A 15628-nucleotide genomic window follows, 5' to 3' on the forward strand; every position below is an offset into this window, starting at 1 on the left:
TTGTGCAACTTCAAATGCCGGACGAAGTTGGAAGTTGTTGCCTCTCCATCAGTCATTTTCGAACCGCATGTGTTGCATACTGCAAACCGTTTTGTGTTGACCACCTCGTAATTTTTATACCCAAACGAAATTATTTTAGGTATCATTTTTTGTTCACTGGCATGTGGTTTGGACATGTCTTCTTCGTTGGTTGTCCTGCAATTTGATGTGATGAAAACAAAGTAGATCTAATTTGATTGGCTGTTGTATTGAGAGCACACCAGCTGACACACGCAACGCTGATAGACAAGTACACAATGAAAAATACGGAGCGCTCCCGAATAACTTTTTCATCTTTGGGTTTTGGGGAAAGTAGCAAGTCATGTCAAGTCATGTCAATTCAAAAGGCTCAAGTCCAAGTGAAGTCACAAGTCATTGATGTAAAGTCTAAGTCGGGTTGCAAGTCTTTTTACATTTTGTCAAGTCGAGTCTAAAGTCATCAAATTCATGACTCGAGTCTGACTCGAGTCCAAGTCATGTGACTCGAGTCCACACCTCTGCTTCTAAGGTATCAATTCTGTCTGTTTTGGATTATTAGCTCAACAAATGAGTTTGACGTTTATTTTTCACAGCATCATGTAACACAGTAGTCCCCAAATTTTTGAGTCGGGGGCCGCATTGGGTTAAAACAATTTGGGGGCTCTGTGTGTATATAGATACATATATATATATATATATATATATATATATATATATATATATATATATATATATATATATATATATATATATATATATATATATATATATATATTTATATATATATATATATATATATATATATATATATATATGTATGTGTGGGAAAAAATCACAAGACTACTTCATCTCTACTTCATGAGGGGTTCCCTCAATCATCAGAATCTCCTGATGATATATATATATATATATATATATATATATATATATATATATATATATATATATGTTTATTTTTATTTTATTTTATTTTTTCTATTTTTTTTTTAAACTTGGGACTTCCTGCGGGGCGGATTTTGGGGACCCCTTATGACCCACTCCTCATTCTGTAAAAGCAAATTAATGACAAAAACAGAGCGATCGACGATATGTCATGATGGTGTGTGTGTGGGGGTGGGGGGGGGGGTAGAGTGTGGTTGTGTGGTTTGGTAGAGTTATTTGGTGTTAAACTATCAGATGTATTGGTCAAGTATGTTTGACACAAGAAATTTGACTTGGAAGACTGTGCTCTCTTTGTTCAATGTAAAGAATAAATATTAACAATGGGACAAGCGGTAGAAAAAGGATGGATGGATGGATTAACTAAAAATACTTAAATATCTAATATGTGCAAGGCTAATAATATTAATATTAATAACAATATTATTATTTAACAGATTGATAGCCCGAGGGCAGAAACTGTTCATTTGGCGAGTGATTTTGGCGTACTGCCGGAGGGGAGGAGTTTGAACAGTGTCTGCAGTGATGCTTCATGACTGTTTCCTGAGCCTGGACCGGTATAAGTCCTAGATGGGGGGGAATATCTTCTCTGCAGTCCCAATTGTCCGTTGCAGTCTGTGTTTGTCCAGCTTGGCTGCAGATCCAAACCAGACGGTGATGGAGGTGCACAGAACAGACTGAATGATGGATGTGTAGAACATGATCGGCAGGTCCTGGGGCAGGTTGAACTTCTTGAGCTGACACAGGAAGTACATCCTCTTTTTTCTATGTGGGAGGTCCACTTCAGGGCCTGTGAGATTGTGGAGCCCAGGAACCTGAAAGAGTCCATAAGTAGATATTGTCAACACTGTGCCCCCAATGGTACCGGGGATCCATTTCTGTATGGGACACAATAGTAGCTGGCCTGATGACCAAATGAAAAAGTTGATATTGTAATGACAAACTAAAAAGTACAATTGTCCACCTTCTGATGTAGTATCAGAGCATCAAAGCTCTGTATTGACTCAGAAATACTTATAATGGTGTTTATGCTTGAGTAACTAATCAGAGTGGACTGCATCAAAACAAATAGACTTTACTGTGTGTATGTGTGTGTGACTGTGTGTGTATGTGTGTGTATGTGTATCAAGTTGCATAGTGGATAGAGGCCTCTTAACAGAGACACTGCAATCTGAGCCTCCCCCCGGCCACCCTACACACACACACACACACACACACACACACACACACACACACATACGCACGTCTTGTCCAAGTTCAATCTCACGGCGCCAGTGTGAAACCTCACTGCTGTTTTCCACTGATCACAGCCGAGTGGATGTTCAACATCGCCTCAATTCGGTGTCCACAAAAGTGTGAAAATGTGTTCAAATTTGCACCCAACTGTGTTGCCTGAGCTATTCTTTTTCTGACAAATACACAACATGCGGGCATTCTTATTAAACCTCAAAAGTTGACGGCCATTGAGTCAGATGGACTTGATAGTTCTCACGTAGCTCTAAAAAACATTACTTACTGTAAAGTTAGGGTGATTGTCACAAAATTTGGCACACATTTTTACAGAACTTTCGAGCTTATTCGCCAAACATTTGAGCAAGATTGGTTGAAAAACATGGCCGCCGTCAAGCAAAACGTCTTTGAAATCAGTGACCAATGGTCCATATCAGGACTGCAATTATTGATTATCTTAGTAATCAAGTAAGGTATCGATAGGTCTGTTCGATTAATCGAGTAATCGGATAAAAATCCATTTACAGCCTCAATGAGTATTTTAGGGGAAATAGCTTGTTCAATGCACCCACACATCACCGCTCTCATCTCAGAAATATTTTGAGAATGTAGGGTATGTAGAACTTTGAATACATCCTTTCATTTGAATGGGAATTTCGGGGAAATTTGGGAATTTCGAGAAAACTGGGAATTTTCTAAAATATTGATACTAGCACAATTATCCTAGATGATATAAATGGGTTGGTGTTGAAATGTTTAGAATCGGTTGAAAAACGTTGACGTATTAACAGTTTGAATTGGAAATGGGTATTTCGGAATTTCGGGAAACCCGGGAATTTGTTCAAAAACCCAATAGGAGCATTTGTTTTCCCAACTAAGAGGAATGTTTTGAAGGTGGACTGGTCAAAAACGGTTGAAAAATGTGGACTGTGACATCTTTTCAAGTCAGAATCGGGTCCAGATTTTATCAATGTTTATTATTACTCATTACTCATTAAACGATTAATCGAAGCAACCAAATATAAATGGAAGCTTTTTTTGTGAATCGATGAACCGTTTCATAATTCCATAAGTCATTGAGTATTTGTCCAATGATTATAAAACTGTATTACATAAATCTGTATTACATGTATGCTAATGTGTTCGCCGATGCATTTTCAACACTAGCCATAAGTGACGCTATAAATGTCAAATATAGGAAAATATTGACTTTTATTTGTCCCACAGTGAAGAAATTCCCTGGTTGCAGTGCAGCGTTTAAATACAGCAAAGCATAAAACGTATTTAAAACAATGAATAAAAAAAGTAGCACCACCAACGCACACAGCAAGTAGCCATACTGTTCACAAAATATTACACAGATGATGATGATAACAGTAGTAACACTCATATCATATTGCACATACAGCATACATTAAAACATCACGCCGTGTATGAATGATGGACAAATAATGACAGTGAGGCAGGTGTTATACATTATTTGCTTGATTTACTGTGAACATAAGGAACATTTTTATAATTTTGGACCAAAGTGTTGAGGCTTTTTTTGGGGCCATGCTCCCCTTCCCCCACCCCCATTCCGCTACAAGCGTTCATAGGAACTGATCAGATAGTTGTGTTGTTGTTGTTGTTGTTGTTGTTGTTGTAGTTAGCTTTGTGTCATTTAGTAGTTGTGTGTGTGATGTGTGCATTAGGTGTGAAAGGAGGTCGGTGGAGTGGTTACTGAGTCACTTTGACTAAGCGCTTCACAAGACTCTGCGAGGGAGCTGGGGGGGTGGATGTGTGTGTGTAGGGGGGGGTAATTATGGTGTAGAATGTCGTCATTGAAGGTGAGCCAAGAAAGAAGAGTTAATGATCCACCAGCAGCTCAAAGTTTCTATGAGAGACCAAGCAGGCTGACCACAACTTTGTATCCTCCTCAGGGGGGGAATAGGCACCACATCCACCTTTGACCCCGTCTGAGCGAATTCATGGAGCCCCGAAGCCGGCCGCTGCTATGAACCCCTCCTTGGCAGGGAAGAGGATGACGGAGAAGGATAAAGAAGACGGAAGTCCCTGGCCACCAGTCCGCGTCCCCTTGCCGTCAGCCCCAAGGGAGCTGCTGCGAAGCTTCCCCCACTCCAAGCGTGTGGGCTCCTACCTGGTGGGCAAGATGATCAACAAGGGCTCCTTCGCCAAGGTGATGGAGGGCCTCCACCTTGGCACCGGAGAGAAGGTTTGTCTTTGCTCTCGGTTTTACGTATCCACACACTGGTCACTTCATTAGGTACGGCTCAATGCTGTCGATTGCTGAGGTATTCGTTTGTTAGTTGTTGTGTTTGTACTGTGTGCCGCACTGTATCATAATAAGGGCTCAAGTAGGACAAAATGAGATCTCAATGTTTGTGACGGTGTTGCCATAGTAACAAACAAACTCCTTGCACGCGTATGTGTTTGTTCAGAGGAAAGTACAAACCCAGTTTCCATATGAGTTGGGAAATTGTGTTAGATGTAAATATAAACGGAATACAATGATTTGCAAATCCTTTTCAACCCATATTCAATTGAATGCACTACAAAGACAAGATATTTGATGTTCAAACTCATAAATTGTATCTTTTTTTTGCAAATAATAATTAACTCAGAATTTCATGGCTGCAACACGTGCCAAAGTAGTTGGGAAAGGGCATGTTCACCACTGTGTTACATGGCCTTCCCTTTTAACAACACTCAGTAAACGTTTGGGAACTGAGGAGACACATTTTTTTAAGCTTCTCAGATGGAATTCTTTCCCATTCTTGCTTGATGTACAGCTTAAGTTGTTCAACAGTCCGGGGGTCTCCGTTGTGGTATTTTAGGCTTCATAATGCGCCACACATTTTCAATGGGAGACAGGTCTGGACTACAGGCAGGCCAGTCTAGTACCCGCACTCTTTTACTATGAAGCCACATTGATGTAACACGTGGCTTGGCATTGTCTTGCTGAAATAAGCAGAGGTGTCCATGGTAACGTTGCTTGGATGGCAACATATGTTGCTCCAAAACCTGTATGTACCTTTTAGCATTAATGGCGCCTTCACAGATGTGTAAGTTACCCATGTCTTGGGCACTAATACACCCCCATGCCATCACAGATGCTGGTTTTTCAACTTTGCGCCTATAACAATCCGGATGGTTATTTTCCTCTTTGGTCCGGAGGACACGACGTCCACAGTTTCCAAAAACAATTTGAAATGTGGACTCGTCAGACCACAGAACACTTTTCCACTTTGTATCAATCCATCTTAGATGAGCTCAGGCCCAGCGAAGCCGGCGGCGTTTCTGGGTGTTGTTGATAAAAGGTTTTCGCCTTGCATAGGAGAGTTTTAACTTGCACTTACAGATGTAGCGACCAACTGTAGTTACTGACAGTGGGTTTCTGAAGTGTTCCTGAGCCCATGTGGTGATATCCTTTACACACTGATGTCGCTTGTTGATGCAGTACAGCCTGAGAGATCGAAGGTCACGGGCTTAGCTGCTTACGTGCAGTGATTTCTCCAGATTCTCTGAACCCTTAATAATAATTTTCTCATGCATTTGTTGACAAAGTGGTGACCCTCGCCCCATGCTTGTTTGTGAATGACTGAGCATTTCATGGAATCTACTTTTATACCCAATCATGGCACCCACCTGTTCCCAATTAGCCTGCACACCTGTGAGATGTTCCAAATAAGTGTTTGATGAGCATTCCTCAACTTTATCAGTATTTATTGCCACCTTTCCCAACTTCTTTGTCACGTGTTGCTGGCATCAAATTCTAAAGTTAATGATTATTTGCAAAAAAAAAAATATTTATGAGTTTGAACATCAAATATGTTGTCTTTGTAGCATATTCAACTGAATATGGGTTGAAAATGATTTGCAAATCATTGTATTCCGTTTATATTTACATCTAACACAATTTCCCAACACATATGGAAACGGGGTTTGTAGTTTTTATGCGATAAAACTTTAATAGTTCATAGTTCACAGTATCTGTCTTCTAATTACCGTATTTTTCGGATTATAAATCGCTCCGGAGTATACGTCGCACCGGCCGAGAATGCATAATAAAGAAGGAAAAAAACATGTAGCGACTCGAGTATAAGTCGCATTTTTGGGGGGAAATTTATTTGATAAAACCCAACACCAAGAATAGACATTTGAAAGGCAATTTAAAATAAATAAAGAATAGTGAACAACAGGCTGAATAAGTGTACGTTATATGATGCATAAATAACCAACTGAGAACGTGCCTGGTATGTTAACGTAACATATTATGGTAAGAGTCATTTAAATAACTAAAACATATAGAACATGCTATACGTTTACCAAACAATCTGTCACTCCTGATCACTAAATCCGATGAAATCTTCTTCCTTGTTGTCGCTCCTGGTATGCGCCGCTTCCTTTCTTTCTGCTGCTCGATTGCCGTTTTCTGCAGCATATTTCACTACGTCTAGCTTGTAATCGGCAGTATATGATTTCCTTTTCGGTGCCATTTTTGTTCAGCCCTTCTCAGTTTTTATAAGTTACCGCCAATGTTGAAATGAGCCATTTTAATAGCTGCGGACATAGTAGCATGTAGCATCCCATGACCCACAATGCACTTCTGCCATGACCCACAATGCACTTCTGCCATGACCCGCCCCCGCCGAGTTCTTATTGGTTGACGTGTGTGTGACGATTGCTGTCATTTGCTTTGTCTCTTAAGCGAATGAGATAAATAATATTATTTGATATTTTACGGTAATGTGTTAATAATTTCACACATAAGTCGCTCCAGAGTATATGTCGCACCCCCAGCCAAACTATGAAAAAAACTGCTACTTAGAATCCGAAAAATACGGTAACTATTTTTACCAATCTTGTCATTTATAATGAGCTAATAAAATATATTTTTCATCTAAATCCTAATCTGTCTGCAGGCTCAGAGTCTGTAATAGGTATAACTAAGTTCAAGCAGTGATGGGCAGTAACAAGCTACATGTAGCGAAGCTAGGTAGCTTAACTACATTTCTCAGTAGTTTGATGGTATAGCTTCACTACTTTTTGAACGAGTAGCGATTCCTGCAGCTTAGCCATTTTTAGACCCATGTAGTGATGTCGCTTACATCAAAGCTAAGAAGAGAGAAAATGGACTGTAAATCTAGGCCAAAAACCCAATAACCTGAATGAATGAGAACATCCATACATACGGAGAACATCCATGACTGGTTGGCGTTCGTATGATGAATCACAATTGGCTAAGGTTAGGACGAAACATTTCGGCCTGGCCAATCAGAGGCAAGATAAGGCGGGTCATCGAAACCAGGAAGCAAAATCATAACAGACCCACTTGTGTCACATGCCGACGAAGGAGTCGGAGACAGAGGGACGCTTCAAGCTGACCACTCAAAAAAAAAAGAAACATATTTGAAAATGGCAGAAGGTTTCTCTCCCGCTGATTATATTCTTCTTTTAGTGAAAAAACCCACAATAATGTGTCCTTGCCCATATTTAGACTATTGTATGTGTTTAGAGTGTGAATGTTGTCTGTCTATCTGCGTTGGCCCTGTGATGAGGTGAAGACTTGTCCAGGGTGTACCCCGCCTTTCGCCCGAATGCAGCTGAGATAGGCTCCAGCACCCCCCGCGACCCCGAGAGGGACAAGCGGTAGAAAATGGATGGATGGATAAAGAAAACAATGTCCAAATCCTTAGTTTTTAGTTGTTTACTCTGTTAATCAAAATCGTAGCTGCTCTCGTCATCGAAGAAGTACAACACAAATTAAGGAACACGCATTAAGGTGAGGTGAGGTCATGAAAAGGTTTACTGCACATAACCATTACCAACTGTTCTCAAACACACAAGTCATTTTTTTTGTTTTTTGTCAAAATATAGATTGATGCTGATTTTTTTTATTTTTTTTTACAGTAGGCAGAGAAAATGAATAACAGTGGGTAATAAGGGTGGGCCGAAGAAAAAACAAAGCTAAAATAAATACATACAGTGGGTTGCAGGGACCCCTAGAGGTAGTTGTTATTGGATCTGTTTGTACACTCCCTGTTACATTAACAATGACATTATACATGTGGGCCCATAGATATTAATGCTCTTAAATGGGGGTCTGTAGCTTAATGCATGTCATACTGGGGGTCACACACACACACACACACACACACACACACACACACACACACACACACACACACACACACACACACACACACACACACACATTCATAGCTTTGATGCAGCAGGCTACTTTTGCTGTGTGGCTTGCTACAATTCTCTGGGAATAGTGTCCCCTGTCGCTTAGCTGCATTTAATCGAGACTAACTTGTAGCTTAGCTTACTATAATTTCCAAGCCCATCATCGACTATAAGTAATGTAAATGTGGCCCTGATAGCACCAGACTTCATTGATATTCTCATCAAAGACACAGTCCCCCATGTGTGTGCAGGTGGCCATGAAGGTGATTGACAAGAAGAAAGCCCGCCTGGACTCTTACGTGCAAAAGAACATGAAGAGAGAACCTCACATCCATCAAATGATCCGACATCCTCACATCGTCGTCCTGCTGGAGGTAAAAAAAAATCTACCTAAACTTATTTTTGATCTTTTACAGTGGAATATGCTCTGCAATCTACTCTCGTTGTCTTTGGGAAACGATATTTCCAGTATGAAGTTATAAATAGAAATGCAATGGTACCTCCAATTTTGTTAGTATACGGCCAATGAAAACCCATTCGGACAAAAACTGAAGCAAGTTTTATCATGAGAAATGTTAAACCTATTAATGTTTTCCGGACACCCAAAAATATAAATGCTAAACACATTTTTTAAACAATAATACTAGTTGTACATAGGCCCTGCGATGAGGTGGCGACTTGTCCAGGGTGTACACCGCCTTCCGCCCGAATGCAGCTGAGATAGGCTCCAGCACCCCCCGCGACCCCGAACGCGACAAGCGGTAGAAAATGGATGGATGGATGGACTAGTTGTACATGCAGAAAACACAAGAAATACATGCAGAAATACATTTGTACCTCAACTTAATTGTTTTTGTGATGTGATCCATTGGAATGAATTTAAATGAATTTAATTGGTGTTTGGCCACCACAACAGCACAATTTGAACTTATAACATGCCTTTTAAAAAGAAAAAAAAACTTTTTGGATAAGAAATATTGTATCAACAACAATACAATGGAATGTAGTGCTAACAACTGCAGTAGTTTTATGAATAAAGTAATAATAATGCTCAGCTATTATAGACTTCAACAGTATCTCCTTCCAGCAGCTTCTCCATATTTTCATGAATAAATGTCCAACGTTTAGATTTAGTTTATAAAATAAAAGATTGCCGTTATCGACTCATTCTCTTCAGTTTTGTGCAGACTAGCAGTGACACGTTTGAATTGCTTTGCTAAGTTGGCAACACTCTTGATCATGTTTTTGATTATTTGTTTTTTTTAATTCAATAAAATGAATCTACTTCCTTCTCAGCACTGTGAAAGTTATGTTAACAAAGTTATGTCAATCTCTAGCAGGGGCGCCGCTAGGGATTTTGGGCCCCATGAAAAGAATCTTTACAGGGCCCCCAACACAGTGTCATTATTTTTTCTGTATTATAATTTCATCATCTTTAGGGGCCTCTCTGAGCCCCCCTCCATCATGGGCCCCTAGAATCCGTCTCCTTTACCCCCCCCCCCTTTTCGGCGCCCCTGATCTCTAGCTAAAACTAGCGAGTATGACCAAATGTTTTGGGCGCATTTTATGTGGTTCACTGTGGCATTTTATACGCCCACTAACAGCGGGGATGCCTCCAATTTTAAGTAAACATTTAACTTAAATTCTACCTTTATTGAAGTTTCCTGTTGACAAAGACAGAGATGAACGGAGAGGAAGGTGGGGAGGAGAGAGCCAGACGGATGCCACCTTCATACTTTGCTATGAGTTATTTCTTGAATTAAAGAGTGTTACTCAGCTTCTTTACCCAAATGCTGGCACTCGCATCTTTCTTTGGCCCAATGGTGGATTATTTTCCATTCAAACTGAAAAACACAGATACTGAGTCACAAATGTGCGGGATTTCTTGTTTGGGTATTTGATTCTGCAAAATGATATGCGTTCAAAGTCAATACTACTACTACTACTCTGCAAAAAAAACGTCGGTCCACCTTAAATTTTAGGGTTTTTTGTGTGAAAATAAAAATAAAGTAATAAAATGTATGAATGGATATACATAGTGTAATATCTTTGGTTGGTTTATGCTCTTTACACACACACACACACATTATTACACTTGTATATATATAAATAAAATGATAAATGGGTTATACTTGTATAGCGCTTTTCTACCTTCAAGGTACTCAAAGCGCTTTGACAGTATTTCCACATTCACCCATTCACACACACATTCACACACTGATGGCGGGAGCTGCCACGCAAGGCGCTAACCAGCGGCCATCAGGAGCAAGGGGTAAAGTGTCTTGCCTATGGACACAACGGACGTGACTAGGATGGTAGAAGGTGGGGATTGAACGCCCTGCCGGCCCCGCCTCCCCACATATACATATACGCATATACGTATATATATATATATATATACATATATATATATATATATATATGTATATATATATATATATATATATATATATATATATATATATATATATATATATACATATACATATATATATGTGTGTGTCAGTGACGTGCGGTGAGGTTCATGGCTGGTGAGGCACTGACTTCATCACAGTCAGATTTACAAACATATGAACCCTAAAGAGTATCGTATTCACCATTTGATTGGCAGCAGTTAACGGGTTATGTTTAAAAGCTCATACCAGCATTCTTCCCTGCTTGGCACTCAGCATCAAGGGTTGGAATTGGGGGTTAAATCACCAAAAATTATTCCCGGGCGTGGCGCCGCTGCTGCCCACTGCTCCCCTCACCTCCCAGGGGGTGATCAAGGGGATGGGTCAAATGCAGAGGACAAATTTCACCACACCTACACTCCGGAGCGAGCATTGTTGTTTTCTGCACTTTTTGGCTTCTTGTTAAGTTACTTTTTTGGGTGGATTAGGTCTTGCACGTGGAGGGTTTGGGTGTGGGCTTTGGTTGGTGTGGCGCTCCCGTCGGGGGGTGCATTCTGCGGCGGGAGTGCATTAACTGGCACCAGGAGGCGGGATTACTGCGAGCCTCACACAGTGCGTCTTCGCAGCAGTTTTATGATTGTTCAGCACAATAAATACTTTACACACATACAGTTGTTGACAAAATACACTGTACATGTATACCTCAGCTAACTAAACTATGGAAATGTATAATATAATTTATATAGCAATACGGTCTCACTGCACAGCAGCCCAGCAGTTAGCCGATTCATTGCGCAATCCATGGTAAGGCACTGAGTGACGTGCCTCAACTGGCTGCTGTTCACCGCAACGTCTCTTCTCAGTATTTGAACGGCAAATGTGAAAATTCAGCGATTTTGAATAAAAATAATCTAAAACTGGTGAAGTTAAATGGAAAATAACTTTATATTATAATCACTGAACACATAATTATTTTTTTTTCTTTTTACATTTTTTTTCTTTCAATGATGGCAGTGACCGCATGTCACTGATGTGTGTGTATACTGTATATAAATATATATATATATATATATATATATATATATATATATATATATATATATATATATATATACATATACATTATATATATATATATACATATATATATATATATATATATATATATATATATATATATATATATATATATACACACACACATACACACACATATATATTATACATATTATTTATATATTATGTGTGTATATATATATATATATATATATATATATATATATATATATATATATATATATACACACACACATACACACACATATATTATACATATTATTTATATATTATGTGTGTATATATATATATATATATATATATATATATATATATATATATATATATATATATATATATATATATATATATATATATATATATGTATGTGTGGGAAAATAAATCACAAGACTATTTCATCTCTACAGGCCTGTTTCATGAGGGGGGGTACCCTCAATCATCAGGAGATTTTAATGGGAGCATTCGCATACCATGGTTTATATAGGGCACAGAGTGGGTGGGTACAGGCTGGCCTAGGGGCGTGGTGATTGGCTCATGTGTTACCTAGGAGGTGTTTCCGTCTATGGCGGCATGTTGTTACAATTTCGCTGCGCTTGTTGAGGGATGACAGGTCTTGTGATTTTTTTTCCCACACATACATATATTGCGCTCTACTACGGTATCGAGCACTATTTTTTGGATAACCTTATTAAGACATATATATATATATATATATATATACACACACACATACACACACATATATATTATACATATTATTTACATATTATGTGTGTGTGTATATATATATATATATATATATATATATATATATATATATATATATATATATATATATATATATATATATATATATATATATATATATATATGTATGTATATTATTTGCATACTATTGACCAGTGATGCACTGACAATTCGGCTGCCGAAAAAAGACTTTGCTTACCCAAACCTGGATGTTGAAACGGACATTTGAATATGTCATACAGGTGTAAAAAAAAGTTAACCCCCTGTTGACAGTAACACTAATCTGGTTCACCTGTGGCCTAAGCTTCGCTCCTGAAGGTCATCCCATCAAAGAGTTTTATAAAGGGTGTATATGTGTGTGTGTGTGCGTGTGTGTGTGTGTATGTGTGTTAGACTCTGGAGACTGAGAACAGCTTCTACATGGTGATGGAGCTTTGCGCCGGGGGGGACCTGATGGACCACATCTGCGAGAGGAAGAGGCTGCAAGAAAGAGAGGTGCGCCGCTACGCCCGGCAAATTCTCTCAGCGGTGGAACACCTTCACAAGCACGGCATCGTGCACAGGTAAGAGCATGCACACACACACGTATGGAACATATGTACACTGACCTTTTGATGCTTCCTTGTGGTTTCCTCCTTTGTGGTTTTTGGTGCTTCTGCGTAAAACATTAGCGCTCAACTAAATTAGGTCATAAAGTTTAAATTAAATGTGCTATATTGGACGTGATGCAGGAAGCAGAGCGGCTTAGAAATAGAACTAAGTGGTCAGTAATGTGTGTGTGCTACACACTTCAGTTCAACTGGGAACATGAAACTCATGCTCCATTAGGAACTCTCATTTTAGATCTGGATCAAAAAGTCTGCCTTTTTACTTTTGATTGACACTATCAGAGTTTTTCAGTCAACAATTTGTTTGCTACTGTGATTGGGGCTTTCAGAGCTGTTTCTAATCATTTGGCCAATTGTGCCCACTGCCCACTCAGAAGGTCATAATATTAGGAACCCCCCTTTCTATGGTACAGTGCAATTGGACAAGGACAATATTAAACATTACTGCAACAACACTTGTCAGTTTACAGTACTGTGCAAAGTTGTGTGTAATATGCACGCACACATGCAATGTGTAAACACACACACACACACACTTAGGAATGGTAATCGAGAACCAGTTCTTCTTTAGAACTGGTTCCCAGTATGAATTCCTTGGAATCGCTTGCCATTTTTTCAAACAATTCCCTTAACAATTCTTGCGGGAATGACGTCATTACGCAACATGGAGGCACCCGGGGGGAAGAAGCGCTCCAAAGTATGCTGGTATTTTACACAAAAAAAATGCAACAGCGCTACTTGTATTAATTGCAAGGTTGCTATTTCATCAAGAGGAGGACATACGAGTAATATGCTGAAACATCTGAACACACAACATGCAATAACTATAAATGAATATCGCATTTTTTTAACCACTCTGATGTCATCACAGGCAGCAGCCTTCATCTGTCATAAATACAACAGGTACTAATACCTGTTGTATTTTTTGGGGGTCGCGGGGGGTGCTGGAGCCTATCTCAGCTACATTCGGGCGGAAGGCGGGGTACAGCCTGTCATGTTAGCGCTATTATCTGGTAAATTGGAAAAAATGCCCTCTCATTTAGATGATGCATATGAGCATATTCTGACTGGTTTGGAGGCAGGTAGTAACGAAGTAATAGCTCCAATTCATCTAATGCTAGCTTTCACCGCGGCAGGAAGGAGTACACGCAGGGCAGGAAGGACGAATGTCACCGAGCAGTGACTAAGTTTGTGATCAAAAGCGTGCAACCTTTTGCCACAGAAGACGCTCCTTCAGTAAGTGAATCTTCAATTGTAGTCGGAGAGAAGTTGCATGATTTCCTCCCACCACATTTTTACTCAGTCATTATATTATACAGGTGGAACTTGTAAATTTAGAATATCGTGTAAAAGTCCATTCATGTCAACAATTTAACTTCAAAATGTTAACTAATATGTGATATAAACTCATTTCATGCAAAGTGACAAAAGCCTTTATTTATAAACAATTTGGTACGGCTTACAGTTTTTGAAACACCCATATTTTTTTAGATTTTCAATTAAATGTTTTCATAAGCTGTCAGACATAATCATCAAGATTATATCAAACGAAGGCATGAAATGTATTGTTGCATGTCATGAGCCTATGTCATATATTTGTCATGTTCTGTGGTTTGGATTATGTTTTCTTATTTTCTGGTTGTTTAAGACTCTTTTAGTTCATGTTTACGCTCCCTTGTTTGGTCACCATGGTTACTTATTAGTTTCACCTGTCATTTGTTTGGACTCACGCACATGTTGCCAATCATGTCACTATTATTTAAGCCGGTCATTTTCTGTTGGTCGTCCTGGCGACATTACCTCTATTACCTCTGTTACCCATGCTACCCATGGTACTCTTGTTTCATGCCATGCCATAGTTCCATGCTCTTTCCATGCTTGACCAAGTAAGTTTTGTTTATTAGTGTCACAGTAAGTGTTTTCGTTTTTATGTCCATAGTTTTGCCTTTGTGCTAGTTTTTGTTTTCATAGCTAAGTTTGTTCTCCGCCTTGTGCGCACCTTTTGTTTGTACCCTTTTTGTAGTTTATAGTAAAAATTAAACATGTATTTACCTTCACGCCTTTGCATTCCGGGAAAACAAACCACCCTGTAGTCCACGTCATGACAATATTAGGTGTCACCTTGTAAATCTATACAAACCTTTGCACAATATTCAGTCTTTTTTAGTTTCACCAGTATATTTTCTCGGGAGATGACAAAGATTCTTAAAAGTTTTAAAAATGTTAATAATTTAGTTAATTCTATTTTTTTACTATATTTATTTTCTGTTGCGTTGCGGTCGCATTGCTGCAACGGTCGTGTTCTCATTTATTCCGGAAGACAATTAGGAAGCGGCCTTCAGATAGGAACCAACGTTTATTCCAAAAATTAAAGCAAAAATGTACAAAAGATTTACGTGTAGAGGACACGAGAAGCGAGGGAAA

General features: G+C 39.0%; 1 protein-coding gene across 2 annotated transcripts in view; it reads left to right on the forward strand.

The window, feature by feature from the left end:
• The first annotated feature begins 4069 nt into the window (after positions 1 to 4069).
• Positions 4070 to 15628, forward strand: part of LOC133576301 (hormonally up-regulated neu tumor-associated kinase homolog) — a 31626-nt gene continuing 20067 nt past the window's right edge. For both annotated transcript variants that reach the window (XM_061929429.1, XM_061929430.1), the window contains exons 1-3: positions 4070 to 4402; positions 8631 to 8753; positions 12990 to 13159. In XM_061929429.1, the coding sequence (XP_061785413.1) occupies positions 4184 to 4402; positions 8631 to 8753; positions 12990 to 13159 (512 nt within the window). In that variant the 5' untranslated portion in view covers positions 4070 to 4183. The remainder of the gene's footprint in view (positions 4403 to 8630; positions 8754 to 12989; positions 13160 to 15628) is intronic.

This window comes from Nerophis lumbriciformis, linkage group LG34 (genome assembly GCF_033978685.3).
Source record: "Nerophis lumbriciformis linkage group LG34, RoL_Nlum_v2.1, whole genome shotgun sequence".
Lineage (NCBI taxonomy): Eukaryota > Metazoa > Chordata > Actinopteri > Syngnathiformes > Syngnathidae > Nerophis > Nerophis lumbriciformis.